The sequence below is a fragment of the Bombus pyrosoma genome, linkage group LG9 (genome assembly GCF_014825855.1).
Source record: "Bombus pyrosoma isolate SC7728 linkage group LG9, ASM1482585v1, whole genome shotgun sequence".
Classification (NCBI taxonomy): Eukaryota; Metazoa; Arthropoda; class Insecta; order Hymenoptera; family Apidae; genus Bombus; species Bombus pyrosoma.
In genome coordinates this window covers 7,052,875-7,070,475 of record NC_057778.1, presented here as the reverse complement: position 1 = coordinate 7,070,475, position 17,601 = coordinate 7,052,875, and the positions used below count along the sequence as shown (strand labels likewise).

Genomic DNA, 17,601 nt, shown 5'->3' with positions numbered 1-17,601 from the left:
GGCATACATAAAATGTAAGGTAAAACCAAGGCATAATCAAGTGGAAAGGAAGAAAAAGGAATATAATACATGGATATTGACACATGCTTCACAAAGTAAAGTAAGGGAATGGTAGAATATTATATACAAAAGGTAACATTTGAATTGTATTTTAAAATAAAATCATTTTAAGATAAAAATTCATATCTATTTAATTTATATTTCTCATGACAATAAATTTCTCATCGATATATAGATCTTTATGTGATTTATAATTTTAATTTTATTTAATAATTGTATTTAATTGCCTATATAGTATTTATATTATATTATTTTGAAAATTGTACCTAGCATCTGTACACACTAGATGCTGAAAAAAATAATATTGTTACTTTTTATTCATTTTTGTATTATATTATGTTCATTGGTTAAAAAACATATCTTACTATAAGGGGGACAGGTAAAAGTGCAGATATTACGTAGTGTTGTGTATGGGTGATATTTATTATAATAGCTTGCAAAACCTCTAGGCATTGTGGGTACAAAGGGAAGAATAGTGGAATAACAAACCTGTTAACATATTACTTTACTATTGGAAAATATTCTATAATTATTAGTATATATTTTTAAAAAAACATACCGTATTAGAATTAGTAGGAAAGGTTGGTAAAATTAGTTGACAACCTGTTAATGGTTTACTTGAAGGTGAAGGTGCAGTTTGCATTTTTATTTGTATAAAATTTGTATTTAGATTACTTGCTAGTATAACATTAATAATATTATTATGGTATTAATAATATATATAAGTATTAATTTTATTAAATATTCTGTTTATAACAGGCTATTTTAATATTAGAATACTTTTGATTAATTTTTACGTATGATTTTAACAAGTATCCCAAAGCACACACAAAATCAGAAAATTGATCGTCTAGTTTTACTATCGTCATTTGTTTTGAGTTTCATTTTTTTAATTTAAAATCTGAACTATACAGTCTGTGCTGATCATCATTGTATGATAGATTGCACATAAACAGATTACAGTAAAAAAAAAAAGTAGACACAAATTTTCGTTTTCGACAATATTCTATTATAATATATATTTTATTTTGTGTAATTACATTCATTTTGATTGAAATTAAAAATAAAAAATTGTCAAAGAAGATATTTTGGTAAGGGAAAAGTAAAGATTATCATATTTGAATTATTAACATTGATTTCATCCCATTTATTTAGTATTTTACTGTTCGCGATTTCTCTCCATTTGTCTGTATGTACAGAAGAGATTCCACCTGACCAAGCCTGGAAATGTTTTAACATTTTGTACAATTTTATCTTTTCATAATTAAAAAAAGGTGTAGAAAAAATATATCATTAGATAAGATTCTGATAGAAACCTTTTCACAATGTAGTGCCCATGCGTAAATCAGTTTGTTTTCCATTTTTTTGCATACTTTCTGTAATTTTTTCAAAATCTTTATTGCGTTACTTTTCTGCGATTTTATCATCCAATAATACGCTTTCAGCAACATATATCTATAGTAATACCAAATATTTCACTTCAATATTATAATTTAGTCATTTAGAATCGAAGCTGTTAATAAATATTAAAGTATACCTGGGAATTACGATTTCAACAATTTTGCTCATTTTCTTTGTATCTTTAAATATGCTTTTAATCTCCATCATAGTAATAGCTGCATCAGCATTTCGACTATTTAGTTTATGAACTATGCAGATGATGCTTTAATAAATTCCCAAGAATTTTGCAATAAGTGCTTTTAAACTTTGAAATAAAAAGATATATACCATAAAGAATTAGTAGGCCTTCGAGCTTTTTTAAAGCAGTAATTGTCGCTGCAACTATATGTTCATCCATTATGTTAATGCTTTCCACGTTTCTACCGCTCCATACTTTCGCAGCTTCCCATTCTTCAGTTCTAATACACCTTAAAGACAAATGTTACCAATTTTTGTTTTGATGTTAATGATATATTTTTCAGTTTTCTATAAAAATTAAGACGAAAATTTATGAGTAGATACCATAGCCACATTGACGTGAAATATCGTCTTTCCGCTTCTGGATCATGTAAACTGATCATTTGTTCGCCTTCCTGAAGAAAGTACTGTTCACAAGCTTGGAAAGGGAGAATCGTTAATCCAGTATCTAAATGGAAGTCAGCGCAAAGTGCATAATACCAAGTACGTCCAGATTTGTCAAAATTATGATGAGATATAAACTCTATAATTATATAAAATATTTACGAATTTTATCAAAGGTATCAACAATTATAATTAGGTAGTTTATTACCTAATTCTCTTAATTGAGTAACTACTTCCGAATGTCGGCAAGAGATCATCAGCAAATGAATTAATCGTGGTAGTACCACCAGCTTCAAGAATGTGGATCCGATCGCACTGGCCATCCTACTACAAATGAAACCGATTTGAATAGCTTTTGAGATCTGTCCCCTTATCCAGCGAGAAAAGAATATTCCTGCGTAAAGTTGAACGATCACATTCAGTTCTTGAGTTTCAAGTGTTTCTCTGCTTTCGTTGCAAATATTGATAGCTCTTTGTTCCAAATATGGAATTATATATCTGTAGAATAGTATAAAAGTTTCATCATAATATCGAATGTTCGATCATAATTTGAAAATTCTCACCTGTCTTGATACATATGTGCTGTGATTAGCATGTTGGTGAACGATGTACAGAGAATGTATAAATCTTTGTTAGATTCCAAAGCTGCGCTCAAACCCCACATTGCTGCTAAGCGAGCGTGTTTCTTCATCCCTTTAAACTATATAGAACAGTATAAATGTGTTTTACGTTCACATAATTTCAATTCAGTCAATTACCCTGAAGAGTTCGAACATTTGCGCCAAGCATTCTGATAATTGTTTAGTATAATCCATATTGTCTCCTTCGAGACTGTTTAGCAGCTCTGTCTTCTTGGGACATATCAATTTTATTTCTAAGTTCATCAATTGCGTGAGTGAGTTCAGATCGATCATCATTTCTAGCTTTGGAAATCTGTATCCTAAATTTTTTAATGCCATTTCGAGCGATCCTTCGGCCTCGAAAATGGAACCGCTTTCAAGAAAACATTGTCCTTGAAGAGTCTGTATCTTCGCAGTGAGATACGGTAAAAGAACTATTTCGTCTTCGTTCGATTCGAATAGCTTCAAGTATTAAATGTGTTGGATTACATAAATATTAAATTTTTAGAACAGAAATTTGTATACCTTCATTAGGATAGTTTCGCTTTCTGATAGAAGCTTTCGAGCTTGAGGTATATTACAATTCATCAAACAAATTTCTGCAAATTCTAGAAGAGCAGTGAGCGTCTTTTCAATATTCCCTGAAATGTTATGTTTTAATCACGTTATGTTAAATCGTAATTACTAATTGGATGAGTTATGATTAAGAACAATACTTACCAATGCCACGACAATGATCGAGTATTTGAGTATAGACCGTCATCAGTATCAGTTCACACAGGCAGCTAGAAAAATCTACATCTGAAAACGTTACCGTCGGTTTCCTTTCCACACGTCGAAATAGGTTCAGGCAAGAAAGTAATTCCTTTTTCTCTATTATTATTTAATGTCGTTATCAATGTTACTCGAGAAGAAATTATCGAAAGTTGATAGGGTTTTTCAAAACTTTTCAATTTACTTTTTTCGTCTTCCTTGTTAATAGCCTCATCGTTATAATCCAGTTCAAACATTTCATCGATGTCTGTCATTTTTTTCTTTCTATCTTCTTTGTTTGACGTTTTCCCCAATAATTTTGCGAATTGACCCTCTCCGCAAGAAACACAACGTCTTGTATAGTGTTGCAAATATTTCAATGCCTGGTTGTGCAATTCTATCTTCTGATTTTCCGTAAGCAATCTTTATGAATATTTTATTAATATTACGTGATTATTTTTTAATATTAATAATTATCTTGTAATTAATTAAACTAGTACTGATAAGTGGTGTCACGAAACGTTGACATCTTAAATCTCATCAAGCCGCAGGAAGCATATCTTGGCAAATCTACCAGTTCATCTAAGAAAATATATCTCTGCAGTAGTCAAGTCAAGTCATCAAGTCAATTCACATATATGTGTAACTTTATACATTTCCCTTAACTGCTTTCGTTCTTGATTGTAATTAATACCTGGAATAGTGAGACCGATACACTTGCAGAATACGTCCATCTCTGAATTAGGATTTCGCATATTTTTGATAAATACTATAGGGCCCGCATTTTTGGAGAAGTCCCCAATTGCACAGCCGAAGACTCGTATTTCAAAGAGTTTCGTAACAGCTAGTAAGTCATACAGTTCTAGATGGTCAAGTAAACATTATCGTATCGTAAATAATAAACGTGTCTTACCAAGTCCGATTTCTCTTTTAGGAGTGATGGACATTAAACTTTCTAGCATATGTCTATTCACCGTTTCCCCGATCACTGAAGCACATTTCAAGAGAAGTTGATCAAGAGGTGTCAACGAATCGAAAAGCTTCAATATCATAGCTAACGTAACAAGATATTTCCTGTTATTTATCAATATGATATTCTGGTGGGTTAGTATTTCTTTTTACCATCCATCGTAATTTCGGGATCCACGTCTTTATACGTGAAGTTCTGAGCAATGTTACAAATCGCGATTATGGTTTCCTCATTGTCGATACTCAAATGTGGTTTCTTTAGAGTCAACATGTCTTCCTCCAACAACGATATCATGCTGTCCTGAAATAAAATATTGTTATCATCTCATGTAAAAGATTGGTAAGAACGTACTTTGAAGCTCGCTCTGTACATCTGCCATTTGTCTTTTCGATAATCAGGACTAGATCCGCCTCTTTCCATTACGGTTGAAATAAATCTGATTTTAAATTCCGCGGGATTAGTACTTATTCATAATATTTGCATAAGTATATGTTTTCGAGTAAACCTTTCCAACATAGATACAGGAGGTAACACATAGCCCTTTATATTTGCTTCCCTTTTCGTTATATTTACTATCTCTAAATCACCGACTTGGAGAAGACTCACTAAGTAACTCTCGATCCAGCCAGGATTCCCGAAGCTTCTTTCTTGTATCAGTCTTTAGAAAAATTGAAACAAGATCAGTGACAGAATTTTGTCAAATCTGCAAGTTTATTCAATTTACTTTTCCAGCTCTGCATGTAAACCATTTACGTTAAGTATCTGACATGCTACGCCAGCATGGTACCACTTGTCTATCCCAATCAATTCAATTACCTTTTAACGAACAATTCAAGTCTTCATTGCTATTCGATTCATATTCGAAAAAAAGCAAATAAATAAGTACCTTCGCTCTGTGTAAAAAATTTAAATATAACGAAAAATCTGTGTTTAATTTCCGACCAATAGTCAGTGCAAAGAATATCTTGTCTCTCTTTGTAAGAACATCGAAGATTTCCAAAGACTCCCGATCGACATATTCCGCATCATCGATGATCACCACCCACAATTCTTCGAAGCAGCCTTTCATTAATTTCAATAGAAACTTTCTTAAAAGCTTTTGTTTGTCCATATCGGTGAGAGCGTTATAACGATGAGTGATAGAGAAATGCACATTGAAGGGTTGATTAAAAACACACAGGTAGTACGTGTGCTTCAGTTTGCCCAGTCGTAAAAGCAGTTTGTCTTCGCGCTCTTTTCGCGTAGAAGTGCGGGTGAAACCAAGAGGCATTGAAAATAATAAATGTACCAAGTTGTACGGGGCCTACTCTAAAAGATAAATCACATTTCTTTGGCGCTTACATTTAAATTTCATTCTGTTTCATATTAAAAATATCTTATCGATGAAATGTTAATACTGATGATTATTGATTAAATTCTAAAATTTTATAGCAATTGAAAAGGTCAACCTTGTTATCCCCTGCTTGTAAAGAAATGTAATTATAGCGCGTTTCCACTGGAATGTTTTGCGTAAATTCATCTAATAACCTTGTCTTTCCTATTCGTGGGTCGCCTCTTTTTGGATACGATGGTTGAAAAATGTATATTATTCGATAGAATGTTTTAACTGTAATGGCGAAATAATAAGGATAAGTACTTTATGATAAGTGTATTATATTTTGGTCGAGCGCCACGGTTTTCTTTATTCCTCTTGGAATATTCTAAGAGTCTCATTAGCATCCTTCTAAAAATGTTAAGTTCCTTGGTTCGACCAAGTAAAGGATACTTACTGAAAACTAAGTCTGATACAATGTACCTAATGAATTAGACATGAATTCAGTAATCTTGTTCCCAAAATGTTAATATAAAATAAATGTTAATACCAGGAATAGAATTACTTTGGTTGTTCCTGAAATTCATATATCGGTCCGACATTGGTGATTCCTTTTAAGTATCTTGGTTCTTGTAAAATGAAGTGCCTCGTCTCTAAGTGAGAATTGAGGAAACTTTCTCGATCGCAGACCACCTAGCAATTCTTTGTTTTTTCTTTTCCTTCGGTGAATTAATATTTGGTTATACACTAACTCTCACCTTGTCTCTATACGCCACCATAAGTCTCGCAGCCTTGTTCACTGGTATTCCAATCACGGTGTATTCTCTCCGTAAAATGTGTCCTACGACTCCACAGTATGTCATTCCCGTTGTCACGCCTACCGTTACAGATTTCACATTTTCTATCGCTATGAGAGTCGATCGTAACTTGGACGCGCATCTTAAACCGATTTGCGATTCTAGTTCATGTTTGTCGCCTCGTAAACCGAACACACAAAGGAACATTAAGTCCTTGTCGAAAAGGGACGTCTTGTTCACGCATCCGTGCATCCCATCGACGATCCTTCAGTCGAAAAGTCGTAGAAAGATTGATCGATAAAATAGATCACAGCCCGACGAAAAGGAAATAGGCTTACTTGCACACTAGTTTATAAGCAGAGTTCACCAAGGCAATTAATTGATTTTTGCCTACGTTGGAAGTGATTACATTGATAAAGAGAATCACCACATGTCTCATTTCGGTCAGATATTCCAATGGTTCGTCCATTTCGGTAGACCGAATGACTGGTCTCAGCATGTAGCTTCGTAAAGCTCCTTTCAAACAAGCTTGTGCTGCCTTTATAACTTTAGGCCGTACTAAAAACATTATATTTTTAAGCATCGAATTTTTTCTAGAAATATGACAGTCTGTTCTGCTTACAGCTGTAATCGATTTGCTCAAATTTTCCACTCTCGTAAGTTGTACCAGTTATATTCATCATCACCATCTTAGACTCATGATCTATTCTGGGAACTATCGTCGAATCATAAAAATCCGGCTCATATTCGTTGTCATCGTCTATGTAAAGTATGAAAGATATATTTTTTTGATTTCATAAAACTTTTGCGAAAGACTTGGACGACAAAGGTATATTTGAATTCTAACACTACCATCTGTACTGGTGATTAATTCGTCGTCTTTAGCTTGATACCACATGCTCGTGCAAGATATAATAAGTGTGTGTATACCATCTGGAAGCGTTTCATGGACATATTCGTTTGGATTAACCCACTGCCAGCTACTAGGAGCCACTAGGATATCGCCTCCTCTAATAAAATTAATATAAAAATTATAAATCACTAACGTGAGTCTTCTCTGATTACCGGCAAAGGCCTTCGGCGAATTTCACATCCCACACTGGTGTACCGGTGATAATATAGTGTGACATGGATTCGGGATCTCCGATAGATGTGAAGTATACCTTTCCAGAAGCAATAGCTAATTTTACTATAAAAAATATTAGAAACCTGTTGTAAATTGCGAATGCTCGGATGTTCAATAATAATAATGAGAGATATCTTCTTCTCGTTGAACAAACCCTTAAGAGTCACTCCAACTTCAGTATCATAGGACCCAAAATGTTTCTGAATGATGCAAGCAGTTTGCATCGCTGCTATGGCCAAGTCTCGCATCATCATTCCTTCATGGAGCTTCCACATCACGATAAACGCATCTCCAGAAAATTTCAACACGTCACCATTGTGGGAAAGTATTTCTTGTACCATAGCGCCGATGTAACTGTTCAAGGTTTCTGTCAGTTTCGAAGGTCCGCCTTTTCCGGTTTTAGTGTATTTCTCAGCGAGGTCTGTAAAACCTTTATCAGGAATATCTTTACCTTATTAATTGTTTGATTATTAATCCAAATCTTATATTCACATGTTTCTGCAAATTTTTTTCTAATTTGAAATGGAATCGTCTTCGTGCTATACCTGATATGTCACCAAGCATTAGAGTGGTGTAGTACATTCTGGTATTATAATCGTCATAGTGATCCAGAATTTCATCCGGACACATCGAAGCGAATATTTTCGTGTGATGCTCGAGTCTTAATTGCTCTGATTTTAACTCATTCTCCTCGGAATGGTCCACGAATTTCCTTTTTAGTGTGACCACTTGGATATATGTTAATTACTTTTAGGCTTTATTAAAATAATTATTTAATAACATTAAATTTTAATTACATTAACTTACCATCTACGTTTAGCGTTTTACGAATTTCTCTTCGCGCAATTCTAGCTGGATTGTACACAATTTGGTTATTCATATTTTATCCCTAACAGAATGTATTCTGATTTAATTTATTATTTATAGGTTTGATTTATTAGAGGAAATAACGTTACCCTAAGCGATCTTCTTTTATTGGGCAACTTCAGTACAGTCATAGATTTATATTGTATCCTCTATCACTACTTTGATTCTTTAAATTTATGTCCTCATTTATCAAAGTGGCTGCTATATCGTAATAGACTCGTCTATTACAAGGTTTAAGAGATATAATACTACTCTGTGTTCTTTCATAAGTGTATTTATTCAATTCAATGCCAGGTCTATAATCAAAGTCTCGGAGTAGGGGGTCAGCGTTTAACAATGAATACACTTCCCGTGACAATAGACAATATGTGTTTATTTAATAGTCTCGCTATATAGATACTTAATATGACTTGTCGTTCTAACAGATCGCTGCCTACAACGTGACGGCCGAATTTTATTGTGCCTGGCCCTACTAGTTCCTTATTGTGCTTGAATCTATGATGGGTCGACGTCATCTTTGGTTTACTTAATTACATCTTTCTCTCTTTCTTTCTCTCTCTCTATTTTTCTTTCTTTCCCTTTCTCTCTTTCTTTTTCTCTCTCTCTCTCTTTCTCTCTCTCTTTCTCTCTCTCTCTCTCTCTCTTTCGTTCATTCCTCACACCGTCGGCTGCCAACTGACAAATTGGATTATACTCGCTATTTCTTTAAGACGTCGCGACACACGAAGTCGAGTTTCACGAATGTAGGAATTCCTTTTTGCGTGGATCTCTAAGAAATTAATTACTTCTTCCCTATTGATCTGTCTCTTTTTCTCCGTGTTTCTTTTTTTTTATCATGCTGTTTTCACGCAACACATATTAATGTCTGTAACATGATCGATGAACACATTAGTCTTACGTTATGTGTATGACGTAGTTATCTCTTTGAAAATGTAGATTTATCATTTTTACAAGTGATACGTACACGTAAAACGAAATAGCAATATCATTACATGTATATAGTTTTGTAAACGATTACCATTAATCAGCAACTACACTGCTTACTCGTGAAAGATAAAGAAAGGAAATTATATGTACAGATTTGTTCGCAATCGATATGTCAACTTCGATGCCGTTCATCTATTGAGATACCAAAAGGACAATGTTACAAAATTTCGCCAACTGCAAATGTGTGTTGTGTGTGTAGTTACCGGTTAATCGGTATTTTCCCTAAATAATACAAGAATTATTGGGAAATGAACGCTGCAACAACCGCAAAAAGTTTTCTTAGTCGATTTTTCCCACGATGTATTATGTTTGCGTTTCGTTTTTATACGTGACACTGCTTGAAACGTTAGTCAAGGGACCTCGATCTAATCGAGTGTCGCGATATTATCTCATCTTGAATGCGTTACATCGATTAAACGCGCATGCGATTAATTGTACATCGACGGCGGATACATTAAAAAAAATGTCTTTTTTTTTGTTCTTTACGTTTCCCTAGTACAGCGACGAATCCATGTAAATTCATGCGCTGTTTGCCCGTTACTTCATTCTTTTTTAATATTCTTTTCTTTTTTTTTTTTTTTATTGGAAAAATCTTCTTCGTCTGCGATGGAGACTCGGGAGATTCAACGAAAACAACGTATACGTGCCCACCCGCGGTAACATATATGTATGTATATATTAATAGTCATATTTATATATGGTGCTTCGATCTTTGATATAATGTATACGCCGGTTCGCATAGGCAAGTATACGCGAGTCCTTTGAAACCAGATTACGAAAAGCTATACCGAAAAATGTCTTCAGTTTTTCATATCCTTCGGGAAAACCTTCGAATTCTCATTCTGAATAGATATACTAATTGTAAATTGTTTGAACTTTGGTTAGATGATTCGTGTAAAAGCGTTTTGAGGCATGAACTTGTAGGATTTCCTTGCCTATGCTTCATCATTTTTTGGTCGCTTTACGTTATTCAGTGCCTTTATAGTGTTTTAGAATGTGCAAAAAACGATGTCTCGCACGCAGAACGAAGGCTAACGGGCCATGACACCTTTTTGAAGCGGTGTAACGAAGAAATTCAGATAGACGGGAACGCGCGCAAGAGATTTTTCATTCCACATTTTACACTGTTTTTTTTCTTTTTTTTTTTGCTTTTTACGACAAACGTGACTCGTTATATAATGGCACACAGCATGGCAGTTGCAACAATGTACTTCAATAAACGGTTTACTTTTTTTCTTCTTTTTTTTTAAATAACTTATATTAGCTTACTCGATAAACTTATTCTAGCCTCGTCGTTTTTCTCTTATCCCAGGGCGATCCGTGTCGATCGAGGACTCCTATCACGTGCTCGAGAGAAACAAACGCAGAAAGAAATGGCACTACGAAAGGATCCCTCGATCCCTGTCGATCATCGGTTCGCTCGGTTAATTAAGCGTCGTATAGACTAGGCTTAACACGACTCGTCTCGTTCTCACCTGTGTTTCTCGCTCGTTTCACTCGTCTCTCACGTGTTTATTTCACACTCACGCATTATTATCGTTCTCTTAGGTATGTACACACGGTCGAAAATCGTATTGCGTGTTTTAATTAATGATCGATCTCGAACGTTAATCGGCGTTCGATACTCGATTCCCTTCACCGTTTCGCTGCATCAGCGTAGTTTTCTTTTTTCTTCATTTTCGTTTCCCCTTTCCCTCTCATTTTACTTCTCGCTTCCTCTCTGTCGCTTGTATCAGCTGTTTTTCGCTTAACGATTAAACACGTAGAAATTGGAGAATAAAAAAAGGGGGCGGGAGGAGCGACGCCGTCGCAGCGTTGTTTCCCGTGAGATTCGCGGCCTGCATTTATTTTTCTGATAATTATTTTGCCAATTGCGCAGCCCACTGGCAAGGAAATCGATCGAAATTTTTGTATCGGTCAAATTTGTAATAGATATATGGCCGCGATTCCAACGCGAGTCGATTACGCCGCAACGACTTTCCTTACGCAATATTCACATAAAAACGTTTTTTCATCGTAGATATTAAACAGTCGAGTCGAAAAATAATATCGAGACGGCCTCGTTCACGTGCTCACACGATACTCGCTCTCCTCGCGTCGCATTTTCGCTCGTGTTCCACGGAACAGTCTCAGCTTAGGATCACTCGAGTGCGGCACGAACGATTCAAGCTGCAGGGCTGGTATGTAGCCCTGCTCGCTCAGATTCTTGTCCTATAGCAATTCCTCGCTGGGCAATCTGTCGATCCGTTACTTGGTTTCAAGGAACCCTTAAATTTCTATTTCCTACTTTTAGAAACATAGATTTTAATGTAGTTAATTATGAGTTCTAAAGATTCGTATCGCCTAACGAGCTATCAAGTTGTATGATTTTGAAGTTTGGCCATCTTTCATTCAAGTAGAGTATACGTTTCTAAGAATAATCTAAAAGGAATTATTAAATTTGTCCTAGCGTTTCCAAATAAAGGGTTAGTTTCATCTTGTTACTGATTCCTCTTTCAAGTTCGAAGATGGGAGAAAGTAACGAAACTCGCTCTTCCTAGTATTCGTATTTGAAGCCGCATTTCGTTATACGTCGTTTTTAAAGAGATTTTAATAGCGTTAATTGTATTATTAGCCAGACTCCCGACGCACTGGTCGAGAAATTCTGCCCGTCATATTCGTCAGTCGTTCTTTTTATATCTTTCGTTAAATACTCAATGTATCTCGGAGGACAGACTATTTTTAAATAGAACGTTGTAATATCGAAGCTTTTCGTCGCATTCGCCTGTTCATTTATTCGTTAAACAGTCTTAAAATTCAAGATAATTAATCAATTATTAAAGCGGGATTACATCCTACGGTTACAACCTTTTTTAAAATCTCTAATAAAGACGATACGATGATAAATGTCAAAGTGATTGTTTTATTACTGATTGAAGTGATTAGTTTAATATTTCGGACAATAAAGAGTGCCAGTAAGAAGATCTTTAAGATTCGAAAACTTGCTCTCAGGCCTTCTCAATTCTCGAGCGATCGAAAGAAAGACTTCTTTTATTTATTTGCTCACCAATACACGCACATACAGACACGCATACACACACACATGCATACGAAACGCAGTCATTCCACGTTAACAATTGTGTCAATTAACGATAATATTAATTTTTTTTCTGCTTAGCTATATATATATATATTATTATTATATATATATATATAATATGTATAATGTAACACGATGATATAGGCTTGATATGACGGTGGCACACGTTTACTAACCTTTATTCCATTTCTTCTCTCTTTTCCTGTCCTTCTCTCGACTCGATAATTCGGAGAACATAGATCAGAACCGAAGAACGAAAACCCTCTGAAATAATCTCGAGCTATCTTTATGTAAGAGCTTCGAATAAGAATATTTCGCGCTTAGAAAATTAGGATTCGCAGAAACGAAGTAGATCAGGTAAGAAGTAAGTGTCTTTGATTATCGTTATTGGTTGGATTGGTCAGTTTCGTCGTCGTTCGATTGTCTGGATTAAATTTTCCTTAGAGTGTCTTAAAAAATTTTACCAGAGAGTCTTCGCCTTCGACTATTTTTTAAAGAAATTTTAACCTTTACCTTTCATCATGTTCGTTGAATTGTTCCATTTCGATCGAATATACTTTAAACAATTATAAAACTACGATTCTGCCAGCGTGTAATGAGTAAGAGCGCCGGTGATTTTAACAGACGCATAGGAAACGAATTAAGAGACCGCGTGCTCTATACGCTAGTCTTACGCTATTTAATAACGCTCGAGCCGAGAGGGAAAGTAAGATATTCCTCCGACTGGATGCAAGTCGGTGACCAAAATTCCAACGCCGTTCTTTCGATTGCACAGGGCAGAGAAGCCGTTCGATGAGGTATTGCTGCGCGTTTAATTCTCGCTTATAATGTCGTTCTCGACGATTGTCTGCCCTGTTTACGATCCGATGCCCATCGATTCCAACGTGATCTAGCTTCTAGGTCAGTAGAATTCGCGCGAGTGTTAAGTCTTTCGGAAGGATGGTTCGTTTTGTTTGAAAGGTTCGTGTCAGAGATCGAACGGGAAAAAGGTGTGTCGTGTATTAGCAACGAGAAAGAGCGTTTTATCGACGAATCAAAGAGAGCATCTTTTTAAAGTATTAACGATAAAATTTTACACTTTCAACATGTCACTTAACTCTTCGTACGGCAGACACGACGATATATGTATACTTCATTTATATATAATATGTATACGCGGCGAGCGGACACTGGACGAAAAATGCGCCGTTCGTATTTTTAATCCTTCATGAAATTTCCTTTCCCTTCGAAGCTCGAAACGACGAACTTCATCCATGTAATAATTCGCAGATTTTTCGTTCAATTCGCAACACGATGGCCTGGGATGTTCGACTCGAAGAAAGAATCGCACGTTCGCAGCGAAACGTTCCACTTATCGTCCGTCTCTATCGGCTTGGTTAACGCGTTAACGCTTTTTCCAGCGTGATTTTACACGGTTTCGTTGGACGTGCTCTTGCTTCCTTTGCTGGTCGCGTGTCCCTTCGTTCCCGCGCGAAATCGCGGCCCGGTATACAATAATCATGCATCTGGCGTTAGCATTCGTAGGTTAGACTGTGTTAAATGCTCGACAAATTCGTTTAGCGAGATATAACTATGTGTACACATAATACAGGTAACTCTAGACTAGCTGTATGCTTGGGAATGGGTACAGAACCAGCGGGGACCACAAGTGGGCGCGCTATTTTTTTTTTTTTTTTGTCATCATGAGCAGGGCTATCGGAGAAACATCGACACACGACTATGTACAAACGACTCGTTTCTAGTTTCTCTGTCCTTTTTAGTGCCTCGGGTTTTATCCTCCTTTCTTAGCTCTTCTGTTCAGTGCTGTACCAAATAAGTCGCTGAAAATTCTTACTCGCTGCACGCCGAGAAAAGATACTCTCTCGAGAACGGATCCTGCGAAATTGTGACGATCGCGACGATTATCATAACGCGTTACGAATACACGGACGACGTACGTTCGCGTCCAACAACTTCGGTCCATCGTTTTCTCGTCGAACGTAGTTTATGATAATCATCGGGGATCATAGAGTTGATTACCTGAATTCACGAAGGGCTTAGTGCCTCGACTTCGTTCCGGAAACAGTGACTTTAACCCGGTGTCTCTTCGACACGTGCCCCTTCTTCAAAAAAAGGGCACGCCTCTGATCTCCTTCCTTCGTCTAGACAATCGTTGTAGCCCTACATGTGTCCTGGATGCGTTTTTCGACGACGCACGAAGAAAACGCTCGATGATTTCGTACCAATTGTATATTTGCTTTGGTTTCGTGGATACGATCGAGCATTATTTTTGGAACTAGTAGTACAGAATAATAAATGGTAATATTAATGGTTCATTTTAACAATTTTTCGATAGAAGATCGAGTCTGAAGTAAAATCGACGCGTTTCATTCGATCAACACACCGTTAGGCTTTCTATTTGAAGCTCGATTAGATATCGGTGCAACTTGCTTTCATATAGACTATTTTCAGAGAAAAACTTATTTTTAAAGAAGCGATATTCATTTTTATTCGATGCTTCTTCTAACTGATTTGAGAAGAAAAGAAAAGAAAATTAAATAATTAAGCCATTGTGTTAGCTTAAACCGATGAACTTTCAAGAGTTGCAACAATATCTAAAAGACGTAGAAGACGAAACAGTGTAAAGAAGAATAAGTATAAACTGGAGGGATCCAGATTTTTGTAAAACAAATCGTAAACATACTTCACACGAAATTGCTATAAATGCTCTAAATCTCATCTATAGATATACGTATCTACTCGTGACTATTTACACGTGTAAAGATCTCATAACAATATTCAATAAATATCGTTCTATCGGTCGATGAACGAAGGCTTTCCAACAATTTCCATAAATATTTGCACGACTGTCAACATAAAATAAACGAGTAAATGGGGCTGAGAAACTATATGGAAGTCGTTCATGCGTTAACAGTTCTCTAAACGCATTACCATAATCGTAGCTCGGTTAACATACCAATGACGCATTTATAATAGTATTCTACAACTGTATACATAAGTTCGTAGAGTAATTCACGATTAATATGTACATTACACCCTCTGTAACGATGCCATAAATTATCTATCACACGATACACACGTAGTCCAGTCGATGAAAGTTTTGATTCTACGAACCTAGAAGAAAATCTCTCGTTTAACTCGTGCTTGATTTTTCACGATCAATATTTTCTATAGGTTGCCTACAGCGTTGAAGATTCGGAACGATAGATCTACGAATCCTCCGATGGGAGGGAAAAGTGCGTTTTTTTCGTGCGTCCGAATTTTCTTTTACTTCATTCTTCCTCTGTTTCTTTTTTCGTTTTTTAATCTTTGCATCGCAAGATCATCGAGGATGCACGAAACGTTCGTTTATTGTCATCTTGAAAGCTAATCAGCGCTACGATTCGGATTTCCCTTTCAGTCGCCCTCGTGCATTCCGTTAAACCTCGAAACAATATCGGCCCATTCGCATACGCCATTGCTTCAATGGAAGTTCGCAGGTTATCGCTCGTACTGCGCATTTTATTTTCCTTCTTAACTATATCTTCGATCTAACTATATCTTCTGTTCCGTTCTTTTTTATTTTCTTTTGTTTTTTACTTGTTCGTTACTATCTCTTTATTTTCGGTTTCCTTCAACTAGAGTTCTAGCGCTCGTTATACAACGACGATCTTTGGACACCGTGACATAAAATCCAAAAAAATAGAAAGGAGTGAAACTGTTCGTATGCTCGTTTTCTCTTTCGATCGATTGCTCTTTTCTGCGGCAATGGGAATAAAATAATGACAGAAGGGGGTACGATGCTCGCAGAGTTGATCGACAAGTAACTTCCTCGTTCCTCCTAATTATTAACGGACAATTATACGTCAAGTTTTTGAAATCAATATCAAACTTATGAGAATATTTGCGAAAGGGTGATTCTATTTTCCTTTACTCTCTGTCTTTTCTCCTTGATATTCAAATTATAGTCACCTGTCCAAAGGATGAAATACGATCTGCTACCCTTACGTCGTGTTCACCTTCTCTAATATCATTTTATGTCTATATAGAGCAAAAATGATAAAAATCTACGCTCGAACGAAACTCGACGTCGTAATTATAAAAAAATTAATGTTAACCAATAAACAAACGTGTATTCTTCGTATCAGAAACAGAGCATCCACGGATGATTCTGGGACATGCAATCAACTCATCTACTGGAAAACTACCTAAACACTATCGTAACAAGTGTAGCCGATCTTCCATTGACGCCCTGTTTCGTTTTATCGTTTAATGAGCAAACTCCTCTGAAAAAACCCGTTGAGCTTCGTAAAACATAACTTCTGCACTTTGACGCATCGCTCGCTACATCGAAACGATACAAATTACGAACACACGCGTTCTTTTTAGCGACGCTTCCGATCGATCGAACATGTTATTCCGTCGATCGATCTTGCCTTATATTCTGGAAAATCCAGGCAAAAGTGTAGCCACGTATAATTTAATTCGATAAAACTGATCGTGAGCTACCACTGCCCCACTGAACGATCCTCCTTGGCCGATTCCTTGGAATTGTAGCAAGGGCAACGTGGACGATGGTACTGTGGATGAAAGTGATGGATGACGATAATGATGATTATGATGATCGTGATGATAATAAATGATGAATGATGAACGACACGGGGATGCTGTCTGTTGTATTGTCGCTGTCGATGTCGATGAGGTATCTTGGTTGCCTGTTTGCCGATTTTTTGCTTTTTCTCTAAGGCTCTAGAAATGCTCTAGATGGCTTCTACGGTTGCGTGTGTGTGTGCACGTGACAACATCGAAGAAACGAAGAAGATCGATAGCGTTTCCGCTTTCTACATTCGTTACGATTGTACGTGGCCTGGTCTACTTATCTGCTATCCTGTTGGTGGCTCTTGCCCGCCAGCTCTCGTTTGCTTCTCGATTCCAATTCCTTCGATGTCTTCTTTCTGCGGGGAAATAACGCGACAACTTCGTGGAGAATCCTTCTACAGTGTTCTCGGGTTAACGTTTCGGTAATTCT

General features: G+C 36.2%; 3 protein-coding genes across 9 annotated transcripts in view; all 3 read right to left on the bottom strand.

Annotated features, from left to right (window-relative positions):
• Positions 1–141: 141 nt before the first annotated feature.
• LOC122570907 lies at positions 142–8,664 on the bottom strand. Its single transcript, XM_043733878.1, has 23 exons — positions 8,468–8,664; positions 8,206–8,388; positions 7,815–8,090; positions 7,600–7,723; positions 7,387–7,544; positions 7,157–7,294; positions 6,873–7,092; positions 6,496–6,799; positions 4,578–4,725; positions 4,369–4,509; positions 4,150–4,299; positions 3,956–4,037; positions 3,661–3,878; positions 3,423–3,575; positions 3,228–3,343; positions 2,841–3,164; positions 2,646–2,782; positions 2,291–2,580; positions 2,023–2,221; positions 1,789–1,928; positions 1,598–1,709; positions 1,377–1,515; positions 142–1,281 (listed from the first exon to the last, which is right to left on the bottom strand). Exons 1-23 carry the CDS (start codon positions 8,538–8,540, stop codon positions 1,135–1,137), a joined length of 3,972 nt encoding a protein of 1,323 aa, XP_043589813.1. The 5' UTR covers positions 8,541–8,664; the 3' UTR covers positions 142–1,134.
• On the bottom strand, positions 4,719–5,828 carry LOC122570911. The gene is made up of 3 exons (XM_043733887.1): positions 5,312–5,828; positions 5,150–5,241; positions 4,719–5,083 (listed from the first exon to the last, which is right to left on the bottom strand). The coding sequence occupies exons 1-3, from the start codon at positions 5,693–5,695 to the stop codon at positions 4,894–4,896; spliced, it is 666 nt and encodes a 221-aa protein (XP_043589822.1). The 5' UTR covers positions 5,696–5,828; the 3' UTR covers positions 4,719–4,893.
• A 121-nt stretch (positions 8,665–8,785) lies between the features above and the next one.
• Positions 8,786–17,601, bottom strand: part of LOC122570906 (trichohyalin) — a 70,066-nt gene continuing 61,250 nt past the window's right edge. For all 7 annotated transcript variants that reach the window (XM_043733872.1, XM_043733870.1, XM_043733871.1 and 4 more), the window contains one exon: positions 8,786–17,527. In XM_043733872.1, the coding sequence (XP_043589807.1) occupies positions 17,449–17,527 (79 nt within the window). In that variant the 3' untranslated portion in view covers positions 8,786–17,448. The remainder of the gene's footprint in view (positions 17,528–17,601) is intronic.